The 12,254-nt window shown below is 44.6% G+C and overlaps 1 protein-coding gene across 1 annotated transcript in view; it reads left to right on the top strand.

Moving 5' to 3' along the window:
* Positions 1 to 213: 213 nt before the first annotated feature.
* LOC141176168 (uncharacterized) overlaps positions 214 to 12,254 on the top strand; it is a 29,269-nt gene continuing 17,228 nt past the window's right edge. Inside the window, exon 1 of the mRNA XM_073660164.1 lies at positions 214 to 292. Within this exon, the coding sequence (XP_073516265.1) occupies positions 267 to 292 (26 nt within the window). The 5' untranslated portion in view covers positions 214 to 266. The remainder of the gene's footprint in view (positions 293 to 12,254) is intronic.

The following is a 12,254-nucleotide window of genomic DNA, read 5'->3' as shown; positions in this document are numbered from 1 at the left end:
CGCTCAGTACGCCTCGTACACGCGCGGCTCCGCTCCGTATGCCTCGTACACGCGCGGCTCTGCTCCGTATGCCCCGTACACACTCGGCTCTGTTACATCCACACTGTAAACCCCTCCTGACCCCACACATAAACTTCAGCTCATCCAGCACCATGACAACCAGCACAGCAGAGTCCTGCATCCACTGAGGCCCCTGATCATGTGACCCCTGACTCCTCCCCTCCTGTGACCTCATCACAGGTCCTGTGCGCACAGAACAGCCATATATGTGGTGGCGGCTCTGCAGGTGGAGGTATGTGGAGATCCCCCATTACTGGGCGCAGGGGGCATTAACCCCTTCAGCATGGAGACTCTTTTGGGGTCTTGTGTTGCCCCTTTATAAGAATCATAAGGTTTTTGTTCTGTTTCCTGTAATAGATACATACGACCCAACTATGGAGACAGGAAGGGAGGAAATGTATCGTTCTCATAGTACAGGGCCCCTTTACTGGCCCCACAGTGTAATGCCCCCATTATGCCCCTTATGCAGTATGTATGATGCCCCCACAGTGTAATGCCCCCATTATGCCCGTTATGCTCTGGCTCGGGATAGCACGCGTGCTGGGTCACGCGTGCAATAGATTTGAAGTGCAATAGTTAAAAGTGTAGTTATACATGACAGTTGGACAGGGCAGGAGACAGGTAAGGTGCATAAGATATTCATACAAACATGCTTCTCGGTCAGTCATACTGCATTATGCATTAGTCTTATCAATCTGCTTTTTATTTGTTTTCACTTCTGCTTTCTCACAACTCGCCTGCCCTTTAACACATTTTGTGCACTCTCCCTATATCAACCCCTCCCTTCTCCCCTCTCCCATGTATAACTCTGAGGCTCTACTGACATTCCTCACCCACTGCAAGCCATCCTCTACCTCCATACAGCACTCAAAACGTTCATACAAATCATTAGACCACCTGCTCTTTCTCTTCTTTATCCTTCTACTAGTCGCAGGAAACATCTCCCCCAACCCTGGGCCCCCCTCCACTAGCATACATTACTCTCCTCCAGCTGCATATAGAAACCCTGCTAATTTTATTACCGTTCAGTGCATGCCCTCTCCTATCGATTTCCATTGTGCTCTCTGGAACGCACGGTCTGTGTGTAACAAACTAACTTACAGCCATGATTTTTTCCTCTCTAATTCCATTAGCCTTCTGGCTATCACAAAAACCTGGATTCAGCAGCCAGACACCACCGCTGCTGCTGCTCTCTCGTTTGGTGGGCTGAAATTTTCACATACCGCCAGACCTGGCAACAGACAGGATGGAGGTGTTGGTCTGCTCCTTTCCTCACCATGTGTTTTCCAGGTCATCCCCCCAGTTCCCTCACTTATGTTTCCTTCCTTTGAAGTCCACACCATCAGACTCTTTTTAAACCCTTCTCCCTGCGAGTGGCAATTGTGTATCGCCCTCCAGGCTCCTCCCGCCAGTTCTTGGATCACTTTGCCACCTGGCTTCCTCACTTTCTATCCTGTGACATCCCCACCCTCATCATGGGCGACTTTAACTTCCCCATCGATGATCCCCTCTCCCAATCTGCCTCTCATCTACTTTCTCTAACCTCTTCATTCCGTCTCTCACAGTTTACTAATTCTCCTACCCATGAAGACGGGAATACTCTGGACCTGTTTTTTTCCAGTCTCTGCTTGCTGGATGACTTTACCAACTCCCCTCTCCCGCTCTCGGACCATAACCTTCTTTCCTTCTCTGTTAAGAATTGTCTCCTCACCCGGGACACCCCCACTTACCACACTTATAGGAATACACGTACCATTAATACCCAGCAGCTTATGAACAATCTCCACACATCTTCAGCCCCCATCTCCTCCTTCTCCTGTCCAGACTTAGCATTGTCACACTACAATAATACACTGAAGAGTGCCCTAGATGAAGCAGCTCCTTCTACTCGCAGAAAGATCCGACGCTGGCAACGGCAGCCCTGGCACACGATGCAAACACGTTTTCTTCAACGTTGCTCAAGGTGTGCTGAGCGTCAGTGGAGAAAATCTCTTTTAGCAGAGGACTTCATCCACTATAAATTCATGCTCAAAACCTATAACTCTGCCCTTCATCTGGCCAAACAATCCTACTTCACCACCCTCATCACTTCAATGTCCAACAATCCAAAACGACTTTTCGAAACCTTAAACTCCCTCCTGAAACCTAAAGCACAGGCCCCCACCACCAACCTCAGCGGGGAGGATCTGGCCACTTATTTCTTTGAAAAATCAACCACATCCATGAGGACATCTCAGCCCAATCTCCTCAGTGCCTGGATCCCCTTCCCTGCCGCACTTCAAGCTCACTTGCCATCTTTGAGCCTGTCACAGAAGAAGAAGTTACCCAGCTCCTCGCTTCTTCTCGGCCTACAACTTGCAACAGTGACCCCATTCCTTCACATCTCCTGCAGTTCCTCTGACCGATGGTCACCACTCACCTGACTAAAATATTTAACCTCTCTCTTTCTTCAGGTATCTTTCCCTCCTTATTTAAACATGCCATCATAACGCCTTTACTTAAAAAGCCATCCCTGGACCAGAACTGCGCTGCTAACTACAGACCTGTCTCTAATCTTCCTTTCATCTCTAAAGTCCTGGAACGCTTGGTCCACTCCCATCTAATCCGCTATCTCTCTGATTAACTCTCTCCTTGACCCTCTACAATCTGGTTTCCGCTCCTTACACTCCACTGAAACTGCCCTCAGTAAAGTCTCTAATGATCTACTAACAGCCAAATCCAAAGGTCACTGCTCCCTGCTGATTCTCCTGGATCTCTCTGCAGCATTTGACACTGTGGATAACCAGCTCCTCCTCACTATGCTCCGCTCTATAGGCCTCAAGGAAACCGTTCTCTCCTGGTTCTCCTCCTACCTCTCTGACTGCTCCTTCACTGTATATTTTGCCGGCTCCTCTTCCCCTCCTCATCCCCTTACTATCGGGGTTCCGCAGGGCTCAGTCCTAGGCCCCCTCCTCTTCTCTCTATACACTGCCCCTATTGGACAAACAATCAGCAGATTTGGGTTCCAGTATCATCTCTATGCTGAGGACACCCAATTATACACTTCTTCCCCTGACATCACCCCTACCCTAATACAAAATACCAAGGATTGTTTGTCTGCTGTGTCTAGCATCATGTCCTCCCTCTATCTTAAACTGAATCTCTCCAAAACTGAACTTCTTGTGTTTCCCCCCTCTACTAACCTAACTCTACCTAACATCGAAATTACCTTGGAGGGTTCAACCATAACTCCCAAGCAGCACGCCCGCTGCCTTGGGGTCATATTCGACACTAACCTTTCCTTTACTCCCTATCTCCGATCACTCACTCGCTCTTGTCACCTGCATCTTAAAAACATCTCCAGAATCCGATCTTTTCTCACTTTTGAAAATGCTAAAACTCTTACTGTCGCTCTTATTCACTCTCGTCTGGACTACTGCAACTCTCTTCTGATCGGTTTCCCTCTTACCAAAATTTCCCCTCTCCAATCTGTCCTGAATGCGGCAGCCAGGGTCATATTTCTGTTCAGCCGCTTCACTGATGCCTCCACCTTGTGCCAGTCATTACGCTGGTTACCCATTCGCTACAGGGTCCACAATAAACTCATCGATCTCACCCACAAAGCTCTCCACAGTTATGCACCACCTTATATCTCCTCGCTCATCTCAGTCTATCATCCTACATGTGCCCTCCGTTCCACAAATGACCTAAGACTAACATCCTCCATAATCCGAACCTCGCACCTCCATCTCCAAGACTTCTCTCGTTCTGCGCCAGTTCTCTGGAATGCTGTACCCAAGACGATCCGATTGATGCCTAGTCCCGATATCTTCAAGCGCGCTTTAAAAACCCATCTCTTTAAACAAGCCTACCACCTCAAATACTCAGTAAACTAACTTTCCCCTGTTCCCTCCTAAATACTATTCAGAATCTGTTCCCTTCTCTTCATCTGTCTCTACACCCTCCATGCACACGATAACTGCACTCGGTAATTGAGTATTGCACTTGAACATACAGGCTGATGACCGGATCATACAGCTTTATATGATAATCCCGACTTATTATAATTGCCAGACCTGAAATAACAAGCACTTTCCACCTATTGTGTCCCCCCATTTCCTTGTACAATGTAGGCTTGCGAGCAGGGACCACACTCCTGATGTACTGTAACTGTTAAACTGTCTCACCTTGTATTGAATTTATTGTTTGTACATGTCCCCGCTTAATTGCAAAGTGCTGCGGAATATGTTGGCGCTATATAAATAAAAATTATTATTATTATTATTATGCAGTATGTATGATGCCCCCACACAGTGTAATGCCCCCATTATACCCCTTATGCAGGATGTATGATGCCTCCACACAGTGTAATGCCCCCATTATGCTCCTTATGCAGGATGTATGATGCCCCCCACCCAGTGTAATGCCCCCATTATGCCCCTTATACAGTATGTATGATGCCCCCATTTTGCCCCTTATGCAAGATGTATGATGCCTCCACCCAGTATAATGTTCCTCCAGTACTGCCTGACTACCTGAAGTTGGAATAATCCCTCTGGAGTTGGTTTTCCCTTTCCCTGCTCCCCTCCATGTGGACCCTCGAGCATGTATACATGCATGTAGGGGAGCAGGCCTTACTAGATATCGAGGCTTTGTACAGTAATATACAGTATGAGGATGGTATCAGAGGAGTAAGACATTTCTTGAAATCGAGATCAATAGAGTGTAGCAGACATAATGACTTCATGGAGGATCTTCTAAAATTCACTCTTACTCATAACTTCTTTATTTTTGACAGGCAGTACTTCCACCAGCTCACGGGTACTGCGATTGGGAGCCCCTGTGCCCCCTCATATGCTAACTAGGGTTGAGTGAGTATGTTCTGTCCGAGTATGCTCGGGCCGAGCTCCGAGTATTTACAGCTGCTCGGTGATAAGGTTAAATCGCTCCCGTGTGCATGATTTGCAACTGTTTGACAGCTTTATTACATGTAAGGAATGTCTATTTCTTACACATTCCTCACATGTAATAAAACTGTCAAACAGTTGCAAATCATGCACACGGGAGTGATTTAACCTTATCACCGAGCAGCTGTAAATACTTGGAGCTCGGCCCGAGCATACTCGGCGAAAGGGTTAATAGAACATACTCGCTCAACACTAATGCTAACCTTTTCCTGTGCTGGTGGGAGGAATCCACAATATTCAGGGATGATGATAAGTGGTGGCAGCCATATATTGGGGTATGGTACAAATATATTGACTACATTTTAATCATCTGGTCAGGGACGAGTGAACAATCTTTTGAATGTGTCAGGGAACTCAACATCAATAGAGTGAGCCTGAGATTTATATCTGAATTTAATTATTACCAGTTGCCTTTCCTGGATGTACTAATCTAGATAGAACGGGATGGGACCCTAGGGACACTCATCTACCATAAACCTACAAGCACTAATAAACTATTGAAGTGGAATAGCCACCACCCCCATCCCCATAAAAAGAGGAATACCCAGGGGCCAATTTTTATGGTTGAGAAGGTACAGCCATAATGTCACAGATTTTAATATACAGGCAATAGACCTGAACACAAGATTCAGGGAAAAAGGGTACTCCTGGTACATTTTGGACTCCGCATCATCGTTTGCAAAAAAATGGGAGAGACAGACACTCCTCCATACCTAACCAAGAGACCAAGAAAAAGATGGGATAACACGAGTAAGAAAAACTTATGACAATCAGAGTGACTGTATCTTTAATATCCTCAGAAAACACTGGGATAAACTTATAGCTGACCCGGCCCTGAGGGTGCTGTGGGATCTACTCCCACAATAACTTTCAGAAAGGGTTGGTCCATTAGGGACCATTTAGTGCATAGTTTCTACAAAATACCTGCACCCAAGGGGACTTGGCTAGATAAAAGAATCTGCGGTTTCTTTAGATGTGGAGAATGTTGTACATGTAATTGGATGAGACCATGTAAATCTTTCTCGAGTTCCTCCACGAGTAAAATCTTTTTACCATTGGGATTATTCCAACTGTAAAACCTCAGGATTTGTATATATGGCCACATGCACCTGCCCCCTAGATTATGTATGCAAGACCAAGAGTCAGTCTAGGAAGAGAGTGGGGGATCATTTGGGCGATATACACCATGGTCGGGACACCTCATTAGCGAGACACATGAACAGTGTACATTGAGGTCAAACCGGAGACATCTCCTTTTGCATCATTGAGGTGGTTAAACCCAATGTGAGGGGAGGTGATCACAATAGATGTGTCCTCAAAAAAGAAAGTGAGTGGATTTTTAGACTGGATTCACGAGCCCCTAAGGGACTCAATGAGTAAATTTCCTATGCCTGTTTTGTGTTAATGCAGCCCCATTCTGGATTACATTTTGGATTTTATACTCTACCCATTGCTACTCAGTTCCCTGTGAATGGGTTCACTTATTGTTGTACTTCATCGAGATATCTGAGCTTCTATATCAGAATTATTTCTTATCAGTTATATCCCACATCTACTATTTCATAATTAACAAGTGTGGTGTTCCTTGTGTATCTCTATGCAATAAGGGTCAAATTTGACCATTTAGGAATATACTGTGGGCCACCATCCCATATTTTATGTCGTGATAAAGTAGATCTACATGCCTATTGCATGATGGGAGGATGTGCAATACTTGCTTTAGTCTCCCATGACGCTGATCTCAGAGAGAGGATTTTTCTATATTGGTGGAATGCAATCCAATACCATATGTGTGGAACGCATGCTTCCGGACATGCGCATTCGCAGATAGGAGACCGTGATGCACTCCGGCATGGAACGCACATGTCCGGGCACGCTTGAGCTTTCTGCCCGCCCGTCTCCGTTGTTTTGTGCTGAATTGTGGGGAATACTTGAGAATTTATTTTTGTTCCTTCTGTGTTTAGTTGATCCCACTGATACATCAGATAAGTCCTCAGAGAATTATAATTAGAGGAACCCATGGACACATTAGGATTTGTGAAGCTGACCTCCGCTCTCCTCTATTTCCTTTGAATTTATTGTGTGACTTGTATTTCAGAACAGTAGCTCTTGGTTTGTTTCATTTCCATGTGTAAATTGAATTTGACTCGTAGTCTTTGATATCTCTTTCAAACTTAGTTTTTTCGATGTCTGAGATCCATCCTCCAGACTTTGTAAATTCTTTTGCATATTTTGTTTGAGTTTTGTATCCATAAAGGCTTCTACACTGGGCGGAAAACTTTCACCTAGTTTTTTTCAAGCAACAAATATCAAACGCAATGTGACTTGATTATCCTTTATAAACTTATCTTTATTAAGTTTTGAAAAGGAAATACAAATACAAACACCGGGTACTAGTTGTGCAACAAGTAGTAGGTCAAACATGACCCCATAACCATAACAATAACCAGTATTTCCAAAACATTTGAAAACAAAATGAAATAATTAAACACAATACAAAGTAGAGTCACTGGTAGAACATTGGTTCAATGTGTTTTAGGATATACCATCGTAGTGACTCAGACTTAAACATTAAGTCATTACATATTCATGTGGATTAACATACACTGCTCAAAAAAATAAATGGAACACTTAAACAACAGAATATAACTCCAAGTACAGTACAGACCAAAAGTTTGGACACACCTTATCATTTAAAGATTTTTCTGTATTTTCATGACTTTGAAAATTGTACATTCACACTGAAGGCATCGAAACTATGAATTAACACATGTGGAATTATATACTTAACAAAATAGTGTGAAACAACTGAAAATATGTCTTATATTCTAGGTTCTTCAAAGTAGCCACCTTTTGCTTTGATGACTGCTTTGCACACTCTTGGCATTCTCTTGATGAGCTTCAAGAAGTAGTCACCGGAAATGGTTTTCTCTTCACAGGTGTGCCCTGTCAGGTTTAATAAGTGGGATTTCTTGTCTGGGACCATCAGTTGTGTTGTGGAGAAGTCAGGTGGATACACAGCTGATAGTCCTACTGAATAGACTGTTAGAATTTGTATTATGGCAAGAAAAAAGCAGCTAAGTAAAGAAAAACGAGTGGCCATCATTACTTTAAGAAATGAAGGTCAGTCAGTCCGAAAAATTGGGCAAACTTTGAAAGTGTCCCCAAGTGCAGTTGCAACAACCACTTAGAAAGCAACACTGATTGACAATCAATTTCCCATGCTGTTGTGAAAATGGAATAGACAATAGATGGAAATTATTGGCAATTATCAAGACACACTCAATAAAGGAGCGGTTCTGCAGGTGGGGACCACAGACCACATCTCAGTACCAATGCTTTCAGGCTGATCTTTTGGTCACTTTTGAATGTTGATTGTGCCTTCACACTCGTGGTAGCATGAGACGGACTCTACAACCCACAGAAGTTGCTCAGGTAGTGCAGCTCATCCAGGATGGCACATCAATTCGAGCTGTGGCAAGAAGGTTTGCTGTGTCTGTCAGCGTAGTGTCCAGAGGCTGGAGGCGCTACCAGGAGACAGGCCAGTACACCAGGAGACATGGAGGGGGCCGTAGGAGGGCAAAAACCCAGCAGCAGGACCGCTACTTCTGCTTTTGTTCAAGGAGGAATAGGAAGAGCTCTGCCAGAGCCCAGCAGGCCACAAATGTACATGTGTCTGCGCAAACAGTTAGAAACCGACTCCATGAGGGTGGTATGAGGGCCCGACGTCCACAGATGGGGGTTGTGCTCACAGCCCAACACCGTGTAGGACGCTTGGCATTTGCCACAGAACACCAGGATTGGCAAAGTCGCCACTGGTGCCCTGTGCTCTTCACAGATGAAAGCAGGTTCACACTGAGCACATGTGACAGACGTGACAGAGTCTGGAGACGCTGTGGAGAGCTATCTGCTGCCTGCTACATGCTTCAGCATGACTGGTTTAGCAGTGGGTCAGTAATGGTGTGGGGTAGCATTTCTTTGGAGGGCCGCACAGCCCTCCATGTGCTCGCCAGAGGTAGCCTGACTGCCATTAGGTACCGAGATGAGATCCTCAGACCCCTTGTGAGACCATATGCTGGTGCGGTTGGCCCTGGATTCCTCCTAATGCAGGACAATGCCAGACCTCATGTGGCTGGAGTGTGTCAGCAGTTCCTGCAAGATGACGGCATTGAAGCTATGGACTGGCCCGTCTGTTCCCCAGACCTGAATCCGATTGAGCTCATCTGGGACATCATGTCTCGCTCCATCCACCAACGTCACATTGCACCACAGACTGTCCAGCAGTTGGCGGTAGTCCAGGTCTGGGAGGAGATCCCACAGGAGACCATCCGCAACCTCATCAGGATCATGCCCAGGCATTGTAGGGAGGTCATACAGGCACGTGGAGGCCACACACAATACTGAGCCTCATTTTGACTTGTTTTAAGGACATTACATCAAAGTTGGATCAGCCTGTAGTGTGTTTTTCCACTTTAATTTTGGGGGTGTATAAGGGTTATAAAGAAAAAACGAGTAGTTAAAACCAAAAACACAAATTCAAACAAAGATAAAGGAAAGTGGGGGAAGGGATGTATGGGTAAGAGGGTTAGGGTAATATCAGAGGGGCTCCTAAAGTATAGACTTAAGCCCCATCACACTAAGCGAGATTGCTAGCGAGATCGCTGCTGAGTCAAAAGTTTTGTGACGCAACAGCGACCTCAGCATCGATCTCGCTACGCTTGACACATAGCAGCGACCAGAGCCATGCTGTGAGATCGCTGGTCGTGTCGAAATGGCCTGGACCAATTTTTGATCGTTGAGGTCCCACTGGGTAGCATGCATCTTTATGTTTGACACCTTACCAACGACCTCGTTGGCGACTCAGAACTGGGAAGTCGTTTCTCATCGAGGTCTGAATCGTCAGAGTAGCTGCTATGTGACAGGGTCCCAACGACCGTCAACATCGTCATGCAGGTCCCTACGGGTCACCGTATCGTTGCTGCGTCGTTGGGAAGATCTGACTGTTTGACATCTCACCAGCGACCACATAGCGACGCAGTAACGATCCCAGCCAGGTCGTATCGTTGTCGGGATTGCTGTAGCGTCGCGAAGTGTAACGGTACCTTTAGTTTTCCCCTATGAGGTCAAGGTAATCAGCGGTAGATTTAAACTCCAACCAGTAGAACCATGTTTTATAAAATTTATCATGGGAGTTATTGATCGTATAGGTGAGCTCCTCCGTTAACATAATCGCATTTATTTTGCAGAACCATAGTGAGATTGTCGAGATATTGTTACTTTTTTATAGCGAGGGAATACATGCTCTAGCAGACGTGATGAAGTGTCTCAGTATCGAGTTTTTATATGTTTTTAAAGGGATGTTGCTGTGATGGAGAAGGACGAAAGCTGGGTCAAGGTCTGAAATAAGATCAGTGAATTTACTAATCACTAGTAGAACTTTTCCCCAGAAAGGAGAAAGGAGTTTACAGGTCCAGAAAATATGTAGTAGGTCACCCCCCTCCTCCCCACATGTCCAACACATGGGACTAGCATCTGGGAATATAGAGTGTAGGCGAGTTGGGACCCTATACCACTGAGACAGCAGTTTATAGCTGGCCACCTGAAATCGCGAGCTGATTGATGATTTGTGTGTCAAGGTTAAGATCTGCTTCCACTGATCCCTCGTTAAGGTGCAACCCAGATCTCTCTCCCATTGAGATTGGAAGCATGTTTTAGACTGGTCCAGTGGTTCAATCAGTAGGGAGTACGAGAGTGACAAAGTGTGTCTTTATGGGCCAGTATTTGGCGACTTGGTTATCTTATAAGGTTTTTTTTTAAATGTGGACATACATCCTGTAAAGCATGCAACTATGTTAATAAAGCTGACACATTTGAAGAAAATCTAACGGGACAGCAATTTGCAATACACAATTTCATCAGTTGTAACACTATAGGGGTCATCTATTTAATAGAGTGTATAGAGAGTTAATTACAATATGCGGGATGCACGTCAGATCTGCTAAAAAAATGTATTAGACAATCATTAAACGTGTCTGTGGTTTCAAGACACTTTTCACAAAAACATAAAGGGGATATCAGATCCTTCAGATATTAGGAATAGAAAAGTCTTATAAACCATTAAGAGGTGGAGATATGAAAAGAAAAATCTTAAATAGAAAGTCATATTGGATATTTAATTTACAAACTAGAGCCCCACAGGGAATGAACATCAGACAGGATTAATATTACAGTGCAATTAATTGTATTTGTCTTTGATTTCCAGTGATTTTATTGAATGTCTCATGCATGAGTTGTATTTGTGTATTATCTTTTACTTCCATACAATACAGGGTTAAATTGTCTGAGAAGTGCTCAGTAATCAATGGACACCCAGGAAAGGGAAGGATATAAAAGTATCAGAGAGACTCACATGTTGTAAATCAGGAATAAGCATTGGTTTGGTATGTGGGCACTTGGTGGTATGCCATCACAACAGTTTTTATGAATTCACAATAAATGTGAGGTTTTAACAATATAGACCATGCTGGAGAATCCATCTCTCCTCCTTTCTCTACTTGAACCTTGAAATGTCCCTGACCAGGGCGGCTCCATGCGGTGATCTTCAGACAAGGTGCATTGAATAAACAGTGAGCTGACCTCCCTCTCCATTTTACCATTATATGATGTTTTCCCTATAGTGACAAATATTTATTTTTGCCAAAACTGTGATATTTTCACTTTAAAACTTTTTTTAAACTTTTTTTAACAACTCTCATTAGTGCTATCATACAACACAGAAGCCTCTGATCGCTCCGGTGATGCACTGTACTACTGTAGTGCTGTGTATTATCACTGCCTGTGCAATAGTAAAGTCCCCATACACATGAGATAAGTGTTGACTGATCGGTCATTTGGCAGACGGCTATCTATCCAGACTCCCCCATACACAAATATTCCAGTTTTCCTGTGGTTTGTATGACTGACTGTAGGGAGGCCTCATAATACATTATATAGTCAACCAAAACCCCCAAAATCAGTGCTTCCATGCAACTGTAGTCAAATGTTTATGGGGTCGTTAAAAGGTAACGTTTGGAACGCTGCCTCTGGCCCGGCCTAATAGACTTTCGTACATTGCAGGCCCAGACACCATTATTAGGCATTTCAGTATTGTAGGAACTAGGCAGCCCCATACTATTGAGTACTTGGGGGATGAGGAGGGGCAATCAGCCGAACTCTGTCACGCCTTCTTAGATGCCATGTTTGGTTTTT

Source organism: Phyllobates terribilis, unplaced genomic scaffold (genome assembly GCF_046119375.1).
Source record: "Phyllobates terribilis strain yellow unplaced genomic scaffold, ASM4611937v1 Scaffold_17__1_contigs__length_24005725, whole genome shotgun sequence".
NCBI lineage: Eukaryota > Metazoa > Chordata > Amphibia > Anura > Dendrobatidae > Phyllobates > Phyllobates terribilis.
Note: the sequence above shows the minus strand (reverse complement) of the source record. Positions and strands in the feature narration are given on the sequence as shown.